The sequence below is a fragment of the Hylobates moloch genome, unplaced genomic scaffold, assembly GCF_009828535.3.
Source record: "Hylobates moloch isolate HMO894 unplaced genomic scaffold, HMol_V3 SCAFFOLD_10, whole genome shotgun sequence".
In the NCBI taxonomy this organism is placed as follows: domain Eukaryota; kingdom Metazoa; phylum Chordata; class Mammalia; order Primates; family Hylobatidae; genus Hylobates; species Hylobates moloch.
This window is the reverse complement of record NW_026652285.1, coordinates 52,805,772-52,822,422: the sequence shown is the minus strand read 5'-3', so window position 1 is coordinate 52,822,422 and position 16,651 is coordinate 52,805,772. Positions and strand designations below refer to the sequence as shown.

At 40.6% G+C, this 16,651-nt stretch overlaps 1 protein-coding gene across 13 annotated transcripts in view; it reads right to left on the bottom strand.

Moving 5' to 3' along the window:
- Nucleotides 1–3,218: 3,218 nt before the first annotated feature.
- The window catches only part of LOC116475182 (transducin-like enhancer protein 4), a 150,113-nt gene continuing 136,680 nt past the window's right edge, over nucleotides 3,219–16,651 (bottom strand). For all 13 annotated transcript variants that reach the window (XM_058445014.1, XM_058445015.1, XM_058445013.1 and 10 more), the window contains 6 exons: nucleotides 9,693–9,942; nucleotides 8,371–8,618; nucleotides 6,785–6,932; nucleotides 6,080–6,230; nucleotides 5,646–5,722; nucleotides 3,219–3,682 (listed from right to left, as the gene is read on the bottom strand). In XM_058445014.1, coding sequence (XP_058300997.1) covers nucleotides 3,575–3,682; nucleotides 5,646–5,722; nucleotides 6,080–6,230; nucleotides 6,785–6,932; nucleotides 8,371–8,618; nucleotides 9,693–9,942 — 982 coding nt within the window. In that variant the 3' untranslated portion in view covers nucleotides 3,219–3,574. The remainder of the gene's footprint in view (nucleotides 3,683–5,645; nucleotides 5,723–6,079; nucleotides 6,231–6,784; nucleotides 6,933–8,370; nucleotides 8,619–9,692; nucleotides 9,943–16,651) is intronic.

Below are 16,651 nucleotides of genomic sequence, written 5' to 3'. Positions count from 1 at the left end.
ATTATAATTACAACATCAAGAACATCAAGACTCTGTGCACATCAAGCCAGGACTGAGATTTATATATAGACATAAAAATTTAATTTGATAATACATTAGCAATGAGAGGAAATAGATGCCCAGTTGTCTAAAAAAGTTAAATCTATGCATTCATCTCAGTTTTTTATTCCATTCAACAGCCAATGTTTTGGATTTCTCTAAAGATAACTAAAGGCATCACAGACTTCACCCATCAGATACCCAAAAGGAATTCCAACCCCTTGAGGCAGGCACGTTCCACCTTCTAGAGGTGCACACTGTGCATGTGTCATACTTTTTGTGCCAAAGCTATTTTACTCCAAAGCTCTCATCTTTTAAACATTTTTAATAAGGTTACACAAGAATGGAGGAATACTTTAAAAGTGGGAAGAACTTATATTTCTATGCTCACTACCCTCCTAATCTGCTCAATTCAGCAGATTACATATATATATATAACTACTACTATATATAGCCAGGCACTGGAGGAGAAAGTTCACACAATCCCTGCTGTGGGGAAGGGGATGCAGTGTCTCATGTGGGGAAGGGAAGCCAAGCTCTCGGAGGCCAGGTGATGCTGCTGTCCAGACCCTGGGATTGCCACTCTATGAGGGATCACCAGCTTCTCCTCTCCAAAGCCACGCAGAGCTCAGATGTTATTAGGACAATGTGTGGTCCACTGTGTCAGTCCACATGGACAACTCTGCTCTGTGCCTTACCTAGATAATCACCTCCCTCTTACTTCAGATGCCCCCAGTCTTCCAGTGTGTACAGATATACCTGATGCATTAGTACCTTCCTCAGACTTGCTTTTCCCTTAGGGTTTCTAAATCTCTGGACCATATAGGTACACAAGCTGTGAAAAACCTGAGATAATGGGTAGGTGGCTAATATTGTATGTATATATTATATATACATTATACATATATATAAAAAATATGTAATATAAGCCAGTACAGTGCTCTGTACATAGCAGATATCGAAGATTATTCCTTCCCAGTCCAACATAAACTCCATCATCCTGCCTAGGGACACATCTTTGAAGATGATCCCTTGCCCCCATGTTTTTTATGGTTTTTAATTTTTCAGCCAGCCTTGACTGACTTGTGTGTCATCATTTGATGTAACAACGCACATGGTATCACAATGGAAGTGCGGCTTCCAGTCCAATTGATGAATACTGTACTTAACTCAGCAACTGAAGTATCTCTTATAGATGATCCCACCAGACTACTGTGGGGCTTCCAATCCTCCTACTTAGTAGAACCTTAAAATGTCGGATTTTTGAGTCCCAGCACTTTAGAATTCTTAATTTAAACTCCTCCTTACACTGAATCTTCATACACCCAACCAGTAGCAGCCCAAGAAGCCTGATGTAAAGATCTCAGTGTGTTATGCTAGAAATGCTTCCCAAATCTAAATGGCTGGCAATGGTTTACATGGGCTAACTTAAAGGCCATGTTGATGTGTCCAGTCCAATACGGTAGCCACTAGCCACATGTAGCTACTTGACACTTGAAATGTAGTTTGTGTGATTAGTAAACTGGATTTCTAGTTTTATTTAACTTTAATAAATTTAAAGAGCCACAAATGCCTAGGGTAACCATATTGAACAGCATAGCTCTAAAGCATCAAGGGTTTGAGGGACATGATAACCTTTTGGTAGGCAGTATTTTTACAAATCAAAGAGGTACTCAATAAATATTTAGCACCAACTGGTCACTGTTAACTTCTATCACCTATCTTTTCTAGCTCCTCTCAAGTAAAGACAAAACCAAAACAAAAATAGCAACAATGAAAAAAACCCACATTACTTTAACAACAACAAAAAACCACATTACTTTAACAACAATCTCCCTTGAAAAAACTAGGCATTTTTAATATATAGGAGTGGCACAGCCAAAGATAAAAAATAAACTGATGTCATCAAGACAAAGAATTAGAAAAATAAGCATACTAGAAGTTATTTATGTTTAATGCTTAAAAGTCTGAATGCACAAACAATCTACCATTATAGAAGTACTGGTGGTCAATACAATGCATTAGAACTATGTACAATGCACAGTTTAGTATCAAAATCTTTCTACACTGTAGAGTTTTACGAAACTGTTAATGACATCAAACACTAAGCACTTAAGACACCATTTTTTTTCTGCTACCACATTAGGAACGTCAATGGACAGTCCATTTCAACTTGCAGCATCCATCCATTTCTAGTATGAAATTAAGTAATTTTCTACTTATACAATAAAGTATATCTACACGGTTCTTTTGATTTTGATCCATAGCAGCAAAGGCACTGTACATCAGCAGATCCACAGACTTAAAAGATTTTTAAAGCATTCAAACAAAAATAATAATAAAAAAAGAAGTCACATATTATAGTTTAACAGCAACAACAAAAACATAAAAGATAACACAATGTTTCTGGCACAATGGCACAGCCTGTGTCCATTTCAGGGACATCCAACTAAGACATGGAAAGAACCGGAGGTAAAGAAAGCAAGTCCTCATCCCAGGAGAGAGTCCATTCTTTGTGTTTTTCAGAGGGAGGTCTCTGCAAACCCTCCCCTCTGCTGTCCTTGTTTTATAAAAGATTTAACTTGCACAGCAGTGGGAGTCCTCCCCATGACTGTGCAGCTCCCAAAGAGCATGCCACAAAATAACCCATAATTTCTCATAACAACAAAACTGACTAAAGATATATATATCTCCTTTTTTGCAAAGAAACGTGGCAACAATATCCAGAAGGGAGTAAGTTCTCTCTTTGAGGCCAAATTTAATTTGTTCATCTGCCTATAATACAACAAAAAAGGGAACTAAAAACATATTACAAAGACACTTGTCAACGAGTCAAAAAAAGAAAAAAAGTCCAATTACTTTTATCGAATATAATCTAAAGCTATAGATATATTGGTTAACGTTGTCTAAATAGATCCAAATGAGTATGAGTTGGCCTGTTGTGTTCTAATTGTTCAGCCAAATTTCCAAAAGTCTTTAAAAGATGTAGAAAACAAAAACAAAAAAACCTAATAACAACACAGCAACATATTGCTTCCATGTGTAATTATACATTTCACATCTCTATACAGTCATCAGTCTACACTTAGCGACATTTTAAATCAATTATTTTAAACCTTCCTTTCCCCTCCTTTGCCAAAAAAAAGGGGGGGAGGGGTATCAAATACAACGCATCTTCATTATCAATGCAGGAGCAGACAGCTTTATTTAGTCAGTCATTGTTAGAAAGCCTTCTTTAAACAAAATAAATATATTACAGATATAATACATAATTAAAGATTCTGTTCACTGTTAAGTATGCTTATTCCATGTTCTTCCAAGTAGATAGCTGAAGATTTGGTATCACAGGTTTTTAATGACTATTCACAATTCAATAGCAAGTGGGAAGTGAGGTTAAGAAAGGGGATTAAACTCCACAACTGCAATGAGTATCTGAAATCCTTGGTTTTAGATGCGGGGATAGGGGGTGAACAAAAAGGATGACAGAGCAAAGTGCTACCAGGAGGAGGAGTCCAGTCTGCATGAAGATTTGTCTTTAATAAATAACTTCATAAACTGTGGCCTTCTTATCCCCAGAGCCAGTGACAATATATTTGTCGTCCACGGAGATGTCACAGCTAAGCACCGATGAGGATTCTTTGGACTAGGAAACATATAATCAAAAATGTTAAATACTGAAAGAAAATCCCATGGGTATGGAGGACTTAGAGCAAATGCAAATGTAATGTGCTCCTTGACCAAACAGAAGCCCAGTCAAGGAAAGGTGAAAGGTGGTCACAGACAGTATTGCTGCTTTTTTTTTTTTTTTAATGAGACAGGGTCTCCCTCAGTCACTGAGGCTGGAGTGCAATGGTGTGACCATGGCTCACTGTAGCCTCAACCTTCTGAGCTCAAGCAATCCTTCCACCTCAGTCTTCTGAGATGCTGGGACTATGACACTGGTGTGTCCCATCACACCTAATTTTTTAACTTTTTTTGTAGAGACAGGGTCTCACTAAGTTGCCCAGGCTGGTCTCGAACTCCTGGGCTCAAGAGATCCTCTTGCCTTGGCCTCCCAAATTATGCCTGAGATTACAGGCATGAGCCACCACGTGGTACTTTCTTAAAATGGCAGAGGTGGATTGGATCCACCCTTGGCGACACCTCATCAGGTCAGTCAGGAGGTTTCTGCCCTGGGGACATTAGGTAGGCAGGCAAGCCAAAGGTATGAGCACCTCTGCTGGCAAATAAGACCTTATTTCAAACCCTATTCTACCATTAAGATGGAGTGTTATTGGCATGAAAAACCCTTAACTTCAAACAGATGGCTTGGAGTCAGGTTGAGCTGTGGAACACGGCACAGGTCACTTAACCTGTCTGTACCTCAGTTTCCTTACAATAGCAAACAGGTAGACATTTTACCTGTCTACCACCTCAGAGGGACGTGGCAGAGTTCAGTGAGATCAGATATGAGAAATGGCACTGAAAACACATTAAAAAAAAAAAAAGAATGTAAAAATATTCCTAGTAAAAAGCTTAATGTTCCCACTGTAAAAACGTAACACAAATTTGCGAGGGGAGAGGTTCAACAGTTAAAAAGAAAAACATGCCATAGAGTTTTGTATACCATATTCAACTGTAGTATGAAGGATTCAATGTTAACTTTTAACTAAACTGTGCTCATTTAAAATGAAAACAACACAGGATTTTAACCAGGACTCTGAATATTTTAAACACTTAAAGACATAGTACTTATGCTTACTATAAAAAATGTACTACTTTTTTTTTTTTAAAGCGCAGTTGGGACTATCTAACAAGTGATAATCCATGATATGAAAAATGCTGTGCAACAATTGGCTTTTTTTGTCCTACTGATTATCTTGCATACTATTTTGGATTCAATGGAATTAATCTACTTTTTGATAACTTAATACCACTTGGTCAAGAAAACTGCAAGTCTATTATATTACTTCTAAAAAAGAACACTAGGAAATAACATCCTAAATATAGAAGGTTAATAAACGCAAGTCTTTCACCTTGCCTATGAAATTCTCATATACCAGTAGGAGAGAGGAGGAGAGTATGTGTATGCACACGTGCATATATGTGTACTATGTCTACAATTTGGTCTTTCTACAAATAATTTCACAAGCTATACAAACTTCCACTGAGTCAATAGGAAAAATAAAAGTTTATAAAACTGATTTTTATCAAACTTTTCCATAACACTCTTCTTTGGAAAAAACAAAACAATTACTCCTACTAACAAGAGTGTATTTAAGCAAAACGCTCAACTTTCAAAATTAAAAATTAAAAAAGACATACATGTACAAAATTGTCAGAAGACATAAAACCTCTACTCCAAAAAGGGATTGATGATGAAGCAACAGTGAGTGCTGAATCAGGCACAGCACTGGCTCTGAGCTCAGAACAATGGGGACTATCCCCAGTTCCATGGCTTTGCTGTGACACTTAACCTCCCCTTGGACACAGTTTCCTTCTCTGTACAATGTGCATAATACTAGCTCTGACCTCCCAGGACACTTCTGCACATTATTAATCTGAGAGAATGCATGGAGAGTTTGATTAAACAAACGTTAAGTGGTAGTTAACAAGTTCCATGTTACCTGGAATATACTGGCCCCATAAGGTGTTCTCCAGGCATTCAGAAGGTTGTCCTTTCCAGTGCTTACAAACCATTTGCCTATAGGTAAAGGGTTTTGAAAAAGGCAATGTTTGTGTTACTCTGTCAGACACCAAGATTTGCTTTATAGAACACCAAACTAGTAACAGAAAACTCATCCCTTTGTAAAAAATAACTTTCACTTCAAAAATAAAGCCTATCTTTCTGGATTTAATGAGTCATTAATCCTTAAGGTTAAAGTGGATTAATGCCAGAAAATTACATGGTGTTGGGGAAGTAGGCATGTATCAGGAAGTAATAGAATTTCTGAAGAGGGGCATGGCAATGAACTCAAGGATTCGACTTGGAAATAAAAACACAGGAAGGGGGAAGGAGCAATTCTGGTTGACAGAAAATGGACAAAAGGTGCTTGCTTACCACAGTGGGCAAACTTGAGCGACAGCACACAGCTCTCATGAAGATGTAGTTGGTATTTGTCTGGCTTGGTGACGTGCAAAACTTCCACATTGCTGTTCTCCATCCCCACTGCAAGCCACTCTCCAGTTGGGCAGTAGCCCAGAGAAAAGATCTAGAATTAACACAGGTGATGGTGACAGTGGCCACAGTGGACATGCTTCTTTTATCTGGGAGGTACTATCTCTTCTGCAGATACTACTTAAATTGTGAAGAAAATCAAGATAATTTGAATTGTACAGGGGAGAACCAAAGTCAAATGGGTGAATTCAAAGTAATGAGATCTCAAAGTGGTTAATCCAGAGTCAAAAGTGACATCATCACATGTTAAGTGAACTGCCTCTTCTTTCAGTAGGTGATATGTTTCATAAAACCATATCTTTTTTTTTTTTTTTTTTCAGAGTCTTGCTCCGTCGCCAGGCTGGAGTGCAATGGCACAGTCTCAGCTCAGTGCAACCACCACCTCCTGCGTTCAAGCGATTCTCCTGCCACAGCCTCCTGAGTAGCTGGGACTACAGGCACACGCCACCATGCGCAGCTAATTTTTCTACTTTTAGTAGAGTTGGGGTTTCACCATGTTGGCCAGGATGGTCTCGATTCCCTGACCTGGTGATCCGCCCACCTAAGCCTAAAACCATATTTTTAAAATGCCTCAGCCACAGATCATACCTGGGAGGTGAAGTCGTGCTGCTGCAGCTGCCGCCCCTCGCGCAGGTCCCAGGACCTGACCGTGTTGTCCAAACCGCCCGTCCAGAGCTTGGTGCCGTCATTAGAAATGTCAATACAGCTGGCTCCATCTGTGTGGCCCTGGAATTGCCTGAAAATGTCAAAATGGAGGGAAAGCCCTTGAAAAGTTAGCTTTTAGTTAAACTCAATTTAGAATTCCTTGATGATTCAATTTCAATGTAGGCCTTATTTGTAGATTTCATTTTGGTTGATTATGGTTTCTGATTATTCAAAGTAATAACAAAGCATATACAAAGAGATGCCACATGTCCTGTACTTTTTGCTTGGTTTTGAATGCTTAGGAATTCTTCAAATTACTTTTTCATGAAAACATGACTGATATTACTAATGGGAAAAAAATCTCTGAAATTAACAAAAGAAAACATGCCCACACGTATATGAACTAACTAAAGATATATTCTGAGACCTATTCTATCACTGTGGTATGAGGGAGAGAGAATTTAATTTTCCCTTTAAAGAAGGACTGGGGATGGCACAGGGAGCGACAGAACCAGTCCTGCCGGTGAGCAGCAATGTGTCTGCGGGTGGCTGTGCAAGACGGAAGGTGAGGCTCTCAAGTAAGGCACCTGGAAAGACACTCAGTGAGAACTACTGGCCCAGGAATCACTCTTGGCAAAACGTACCAAGGTCACCAGGAGAAAAAAGGGTTAGAAGCAGCTTCTCATAAGAGCCTGCCTGATAAGCAATGAAAGTGATGATTTGTTTTGGAATCCATAGGTTTCAGTCCTTTGAAATAACAAATAGTAAAGCCCTCTTCTTTTACACACCTGACTTGTAGCTACCTCTGGTTACACCCTTTTCATACCTGTAGCTTATCATTCTACTTGCTTGCTAATCTCTTAGGTATTGACATCTAGAAAATCATTTCAGAGCTTTTCCCATCTACCAACACCAATCCTTTATAATCTCATTTGTAAAGTTACATCTATCCAACCTCAAAGGTGGGACAACAGATAATCTAGACCATTTCAGAGTGAGTTGCACCCAATACAGTGCATAGGCCCATGGGAGTTGCTAAGTATCTGCTGAAGGAATGAACCTGTTAGATGTGTATGGCACTCAAGACAGTATCATACACTGTGAATCTTCTCAATGAGGCTCTATGAACAATAATGGTTTGTTAGCAAGCACAGATGGCAAATTACAGATGTCCAAGGAGCTCATGAGGTCATAGAAACTTTATGTACATTAATTATGTCAAATTGACCTCATTTTGTTAAAACAAATTGGTGATGCTTTAGTATAAGTCAAGGAAGGAAAAAAAATCTCATTTTATGAAGTTCAAGTACCACAGAAAACAAGATTTTTACACTGATAATTTATTTTTAACATCTTAAAATGGACCTGTTCTGAACAATTTTTAGTAAGATAATTGTATCTTTACACACACACACACACACACACACACACACACACACACACACACACACCTATATACACAGCACTCTGGCAAAATATGGTAAAATCGGCTCCTCCTCACAACCTGGTAACAGATCCTGCTAACCTACCTCACCAAGGTCTGGTTGTGCAGATCCCACACAGCGATGTTGCCGTCACTGCAGCATGAGAAGCAGACCTTGGAATCTGGGCTGATGGCCAGGGCATAGCAGGCGGGGGCCGAGGATGTCAGCTCTGCCTTGATGCGTGGGGTTGGAGCCGCCAGGTCCCAAATGGACAAAGTACTGGCTTCCCCTCCAACAATTAGGGTGCGACCATCAGGGAGCAATCTGCAGGAACGGATGTAGTTATCCCTGTTCTGTAGAGACAAAAACCATCAAGAGATTACTCATGAGGAAGGGAAAACAGCATTAACATGAGAGCAGAAATCCATAAAAGTATTGTGTTCCCTCCTGGTTTAATGAGCCATTTATACTTATGACAATGATAAAGTGGATTAATGCTAGAAAATTACATGAAATTAGGGAAGTACTTAAATTTGATCTACCAAATGTAGTACTGAGATATTTAATCTTAATTAGCATCAAAATGCAAAGCTCTAGACCCACTCCCACCACCACCAAATTAACCAACTGCTTGCATCATTTGCATACACAGATACACACGTACGCTAATGCACGAGCTCTCACAGTCTTGGAGTATCCAAACTTGGAACTTTGGTAGACTCAGGCTCAGTTCTGCTGTTGAAAGTTCTTGCTACTGATGTCAAGAAAGTTTCAGGGGGTAGATCCCTGGCAGTCTGTTCCTTTTGCCTGGGACTGCATTACGTGACTAAAGGGCATCATGCATTTGATGAAAGCTGCACCAGAGGCAAGACTTGATCATGGAGTGTTAAGTAACAGAAAAAAAAAGTTCCTCCTAGCTCATGAGGTTACGGGAATCTTATGTATATTTAATTATGTTCAATTGATGTAGCCTCATGCTATAGCAAAAATTCTACTAAACTGACATTTCCTAAGGAACTCAAGGGCAAAGGCCAATGAAGCAGCTGAGGGGCTATCTAGTATTTGCCACATGAGGCAGTAAGTTACTCTTTACATGTGACAGATGATATTTAGGTGCACGCTCATAGTCACTGTATGGGCTCTTAGTTTGCTTAACCATCAGCGAGGAAAACAAGTGGTTTGCCTTTTCCCATGGGAGGCAGAGTTAAGAAAATCAGTATGATGCATGTGCTACACATGACGAACTAGATCACTGTGTCTCTAGGAAGCAAAAGACACACCTCCAAGTGAAAGATCACAATCCCCTGAAGAGCAACTATCCACCTGGGATCAATACTGTGTGGTGTTGCTCATACATACAGTTCTCTTATCATCCCCTCCTGTTTTCTGAATGAAAGTCTAAGTCTTATTCATCCATGTTCACTCACCAGACAGTCGAGCTGGGAGACAGGACTCTTATTGCCAGGGTGGCTGATGTCCCAGACCTTGACGCAGCCCTTCCCGCCCGTGTACACGTGTCTCGTGGGGTTGCTGATGGTCACTGCACACACCACCTCCCCGTGGTTGAGGGTGTTGATCTGGCGAGCATGCCGGGGGATTCCGGGTCCAATGAGGGCGTCGGGGGGAAAAGGGACAGGCTGCATCTGACCGTCTGCACTAACATGGAAGGAGTACGCTCTAAGGCAATGGAGAGGAAAAAAGAAAGAGGGGAATGTAAAAAATGTCACTTAACTATTCAGTGTAATGAGATGAGAAATAAAACACCTTCAGTGCCACTTGCGATTTACGAACAAATCAAATTTACCCATACAGTGTAAAGAACATAATTTCCAGAATCATATAGCTAGGCTGCTACAGGGCCAGATCTCAGGCTGACTGTACAAGCTGCTGTGGGACATCAGTAGTTACTTAGAATCTCTAAACTACAGTTCTAATCTCTAAAATGAAGAGAACGTTACCTATACCTCACAGAATTAAATGAGATATCCAATGTCAAGTGCAGTAGCCACCTTTTAGGGATGCTCTATAAACCTGCATTGCCTTCTCCTTTGGATGAATCAGAGGCCTGTGATGAGACCTTGCCTATAGATCAATTCATTCCCGGCAAGGGACTTACTAAGGGAGATGAGTAGGCCAAAATCAGGAAGCTTTAAGGAGTTAAGAGCCTCTGGGCTTAGATGTTGAAATGACAGATGTGCCAAAAAAAAAAAAACAAAGATAAAGCCCTATTTTAAAACCTTGATCAGACTTGACAGTCACAAATCCTAGTAAATCCAAATGGAATGAGAACCTAAAAAAGCGTCCTGACAGCCCCAAAGGCCCACCTGTGAGTATCTCTCGGCAGTTCCATCTCCAGTTCATTTCCAGGGAAAGTCCTCAGGTGGTGAAAGCATTTGGTTCTAAAATGCAACTTAAGTAACAGCGTCTCCCCCAACAGACTCATTTTTATTTTTAGGGCACTGAAGTCAGGAAGGGATGAGTGAGGCTGTTGTGAGGCATGTTAGGTTTCTGGAAGCAGAAGATGCCAGTGGCAGGCAGGAGGCAGCTGGGCCTATCTTGGGGACTATCATAGGCAACAGCCCATTTTGGAAAAGATGCTACTCTACTTGGGCACAGAGCTTGGGAATCTGCTCTGCTTATGGAAAATAGTTTACAAAAGACATACCAAGGGAAAGCATTGTGGGTACGCAAAGGACAGGAAGCTGGACCAAACTGCAGGAAGCTGGACCAAACTGCATTAAATTAAAACAGTTTATCGTTCCTTAATGCAAAAATTTACAGGTTGGCCATGTTCATCAAAATTCAGTCCATTATCGAATGGTCCTCAGCTGCCTGAATGTTCCCAGAAAAAATGAAGCATGCATTGTGCCTGTGGAAGATGAGGGCACCAGATAGTGGCGGGCTTTTACTTCCTCTGCAGACTACAGAGTGTTGTAGAAGAACATAGTATGTGAGACTTGCTGGAGGGGAAGGAGGTGGGAAGCTAGGAAGCCAATGGACAGAAGACATTTCTTGAATCAAATCAACAGGACTTGGAGATACACTGGATGTGTGATCTGTGAGAGAGATGCTGAAGAGGACCCTAGGGCTAAGAACCTGGGTGACTAGGTAGACTGCATTACCTAGTGAAGATGACAAGGAAGCATAACTCAAGGGCACACCTATGGGGAGGTGAAGGAATTGGTTTTCTTGAACTTCAGGGCAGAAATCCAAACAGCTGTGATTCAGGAGAGAGGTCAGGTTAGAAATCATCCATAAAGAAGTGACGGCTGAAGCTAAGGGGACAGAAAGAAGAATCCCAGAGGAGACGATGCAGTGAAAAGCAGACCAGATACAGAATCCCAAAGAATGTGGACATTTAAGGAATCTCTGTCCAGAGTAGTTATGGAAGTAAATTATTAGTAGAGATGATAAAATAGAAAGGGGGAGAAGCTGTTCAATCACGTGACAATTTACCAAGATTCATTCACTTAACACATATTTCTTGAGTATCCCAGTGTGCCAAGCATTATGGTAAGAATGGAATAAGAAAAGAAATGCACACACCTTGTTCTCCTGAAATTACAGCCTGAGGGGCACATTCATTAGTGAGATATGCACATAAGTAACTATCAAAATGTCAGATGGTCAGTGCGATGAACACTGCATGGTAGTCTACGAATTTGACAGAGTGAAAAGGACAGAGAAAATGGCAACGGGGCTGCAATATAAAGAATGGGTACGAATTGTCTGAAGACAGTATGATGATTAGGAATATGGCAATTCGAAGGCCAGAGCAAGAAAGCATGCTAATTATTCATTTATTCAGCAAATACTTCCTAAATGCCTCATATGTTCCAGTTACCATCAGGTGCTGGGGAATCAGGTGAACAAAACCGACAAAGTCCCTATCCTTACACTAGTCTACATCCTAGAGAGGAAAACAGGTAACAGACAAATATAAATAAGTAACCTCAGACAGTGGAAAATACCATTAAATATACACACACATTTTCAGATAAAAGAGAGTAGGGGAGCACAGAGTGGCAGTCAGGTGGCCCTCTCTGAAGAGGCAGCATATGGGCTGAGAGCTGAAGGAATGACACAGGCCTTACAAATAAGTAATGGAGAATGTGCCAGGCAGAGGGAAGAGCAAATGCAAAGGCCTTGACCAGAACGAAGCAAGGAGGCCAGAGTGCATTCGGTAGACAGCATATAGGATATAAGAGTGAAGAGACAGGCAAGGCCAAACTAAAAAGGGCCATGTAGGCTGTGATGAGTACAGATATGATTCTGGAGACTTGGGCAAAAAAAGTGACATGATTCAGTTAACGTCTTCAAATGATCTTCTGATTGCTGGGTGAAGAATGGAGGGTAGGTGGCAAAATGAAAGACAACTAGTCCGGGGACTATACAGTAATCTAGAGGAGAAGCAGTGGCTGGAGCCTGGGAGACAGTGGTAAGTTGGAAACAGAACGTGGAGTACTCTGGCTGACTGGAGCCCCAGTAGGTTGCACTGGATGGGATGCTTAGAATCTGGAGGTGACACAGGGGTGATGACAAGCTCTTCTTTGTGAACCTGTAAATACAGGTAACTGAAGGTGAGGAGGGCAGATGTTCACTAGAGATGAGGGGGTCCAAGACCCCGATGAAGATACTGGAGGGTTGTCTTTGTAGATACCAGAGTCAACCAGGATTATGGCAGCCTCTGGGTGGTGGAAGACTCTCGGCCATGTATCAAGTCTTTAATACACTGGGGAAATACTCCCAACAAGGTGGAAGAGGGGGTAGTCCAATGGCATGAGCCTGAAAGGAGCAAGGTTTTCACAAACAGGTAGAAAAGTTCTGTTCATGGAGAGGCTGGAGAAGGGGTGGCAACCACAGCTGTTATTAACCCCACCCTTGGTACTGAGGTCAGTGAATGAAATGGAAAGGTCATCCCGTATAGGGCTGCAAGTGAAGGGGTGACCTCAGGAGACGGCCAGATTACAGTTCAGACAAGGAGAAGGCGGCAGTAATGCTCGTGAAAGGCTGAGGTTCTGAGGGATGATGACCGAGAAAAAGGCTAATTGATTTAGCAATTAGGAGGTCATGAAGACTAAATCTTAAAGGAAGAGAAGGGAAGATTATTCCAAGTTTAGATGGTGTTATACATTCTTAATGATAATTTATTGGAAAAGTCATCTCATTCTCTAGTCTAGAATCACTAAATGGTTATTAAAGAGCACTGAGATTTTAAATAGTTAAGAAACCAGGCACACAATTTCCTTCAAGGCCTTCGACAGGACAGCCTTCACCTCAACCACAACCACTCTGTGAGCACCTACTATATTCCTGGAAGAGTCCTTTCAAAGAGTCCAAATGAATTCCAAGAGCCTGCTTTCATTAATGACATTAATGTGGCCCTCTGTTTGCTATTAGTATACATAGAAGGCACTCAGAACTGGAAATAATAAAGCTCTAGTACATACTTATTATCGGATTTCGATAAACTCTTTGACTGTAACTAGCAAATACTCCTGGAAGGTATGAGGGAAGTCAACATTGCTAGGAATCAGAGAAACCCAGGCGCAAAGGGCTATTCTGTTTCTAACTAATTTAATGCACAATGTGTTAAGTGCCTCCCATTCATATACTCTGACGCAAACGTCATGCTAAGGATACAAAACTAGGTAATGCACTTGGTCTTGCCCACAAGTGACTAACAATCCAGGTATCACGATGAGAGAAAAGTACAGAAGTGACTACAATATCAGGTCACATTCTAATGGAAAGTATTCTGAAGCGTTTTGAAAAGGAAAGAGAGTTTATGTTGCATGAGAGAGAGACATGGTAATAGAGATGGGTTTTTAAAGAATGAAAAGATATCATCAAGTAAAGAGGAAGACGGAAAAAATATTCCAGATAGCAAGAACAGCAGAGAACAAAAGTTCCAAAAGGATGAGGTAAAATGAGCTGGGAAATCCTTGAATTGGTTTTAATTCAGGAATTCATTCAACAATAACCACACAGTAGGTGGATGGAGGAACTGGCCAAGAACAGTCTGAAAAAACATACCAGATCTATATCTCTATATAATTAAATCAATGTAATGCTATAAAAGGGAAGGACCAGAACGCCAGCCTGAGACCTTCCCAGAATTGACTGAAGGGATTTTTGAGGGATAGAGGGAGTGTGCCATTACTGGGCAAAGCTATTCATAAAATAAACTTGGTAGCAAGGAGTAGGATGGACAGGAGGAATTAAAAACAATTATTCCTGTTGGGCGCGGTAGCTCAGGCCTGTAATCCCAGCACTTTGGGAGGCCGAGAGGGATGGATCACTTGAGGTCAGGAGTTCGGAGACCAGTCAGTGAAACCTCATGTCTACTAAAAATACATAAAAATTAGCCAGGCGTGGTGGCGCATGTGCCTGTAATCCCAGCTACTTGGGAAGCTGAGGCATGTGAATCATTTGAACCCAGGAGGCAGAGGTTGCAGTGAGCTGAGACTGAGCCACTACACTCCAGCCTGGGTGACAGACCGAGACTCTCTCTCAAACAACAACGACAACAACAACAATTATTCCAACAATTTAAGAGGTACTGGGGGTCCTAAACCAGGCAAGGGCAAGGATGACAAGTTAGAAGGTACAATGGATATAAAATCCTGTAGGACTAAATTGATGAGATCTGAGGAGGAGCTAGAGTAACTGAGTTTCTGAGCTCAGGAAGAAAGAAACATGGTACTTGTAAGTTACCAAAAAAAGGGCAAACTGGGAAGAGGACCTAATTTATAAAAGTACTTTCTGAATACAATAATTTGTGGTGCAAGTAACATGCACTCAAGATCCCTAGCTAAGATGCCCAACAAATAACTAGAAATACAGGGCTGGAGGGAGAGGGTGCAGGGAGTCAGAGAAATAGAGTGATCGGAACTCCTCTCAACAGGAACACACACACCACAGGTTAAGCTGCTATGAGCAAAGAGTAGCTCTCCAACAAACATGGCGATGAGAATAAGAGACAGTTGAAGAAAATGCTAGGCTTGGACTCTGACATAACTACACTTTGAACAATCCAGACACATGTAATTTGCTTTTTTAAAAACATGTGCATCAAACTTGTTACACATGGATTATCATCTTGACAAAGACTCAGCATATTTAAAGAAGGTCACTGGCTTTCCCACCTTCCCCTCATTCTCCTCTCTGAGGCCCAGTTCTGTTATGCTGTGCTCATCTCTCACACGCACAATACCTTCTCCACATTTCCAATATGTCACAAGATGGGACTCGACCTTGAGGTCACAATGAGAGGTCTGGTTATTGTATTTTACATTGACATACAATAGAAAATTCGGTTAAGTAGCATACAGACCAGTGAGTTAGCCAACAAATACTCGTTGAAGGTTTTTACTATGTATCAGGCATTATTCTCATTTGAAAATCTTGCTTTATAAAAATAAACCAATGCAAAAGAGTCAGATTTCTGAATTGTGAGCAGCCTATAATCCACTAACCTGAGATCTTCTATTTTTGCTGTGTTCACATGTCATAGGCCATTTTTGGCTTATGTTGAAATTAAACTATGCTGTCATTCGAACTACTTATGAAGTAGAACCTCTGCTAATTCACCTGAACAGACAAGAGGACTCAATGTGAATTATACAATAAACACCATTTTATTAATTTGGAACATGCATTTAATCATAATTTCTGATAATATCTAGCAATTCACTGTGTGAAATAATTAGAACAGAGACGCACAACTTTTATAAGTCTTTCTGGAGAAAGCTAGTTACATTGTGGGTAGGTATGGTGGAGGAGGACTTTAGGTGATTTTTTATTTTATTTTCTAGCACACCTAAAAAAGTTTTGTCTTAAAAATATGCACAAGACAATGTTGCACAATTCAGTATCTTATGATCTGGAGAGCCACATAACTGTTACATTCATTTCTGCTGTAAAAATCTATAATAGTATATTATCTCTAAATGCATATAAGTGAATGTAACTTTATATGTCTTCATGCTCTGTTACATAAAGACACACCAATGACCCATCTTCTTGGGTCACTTCTGCCCCTAAAACACAATGTACCTCCTACTACATAAGTAGCTGAAAAATGAATAATGTGCTGGGACAAAGCTGAAAGGGAAATAATGCTGGGCTTGACTAAACAGCCACCATGTAACAAATGTGGCACTGAATGAACACACAACATATTATCTTACTTCCTATCTTCACATCCTTCTTGTTGAGGAGGGGCCATCCCTGATTCATGAGTGAGCTGACAAGCTCACAAAGAAATTGTGCATAAAGCAACTCTTCTCAGTGGTTCAACTGGCAGTGTCTAAATTCAAACTTGGATCTGTCACACTCCCAAAACCATACTCTGTTGACTGCACCACATGCTTTTTGGTAGTGT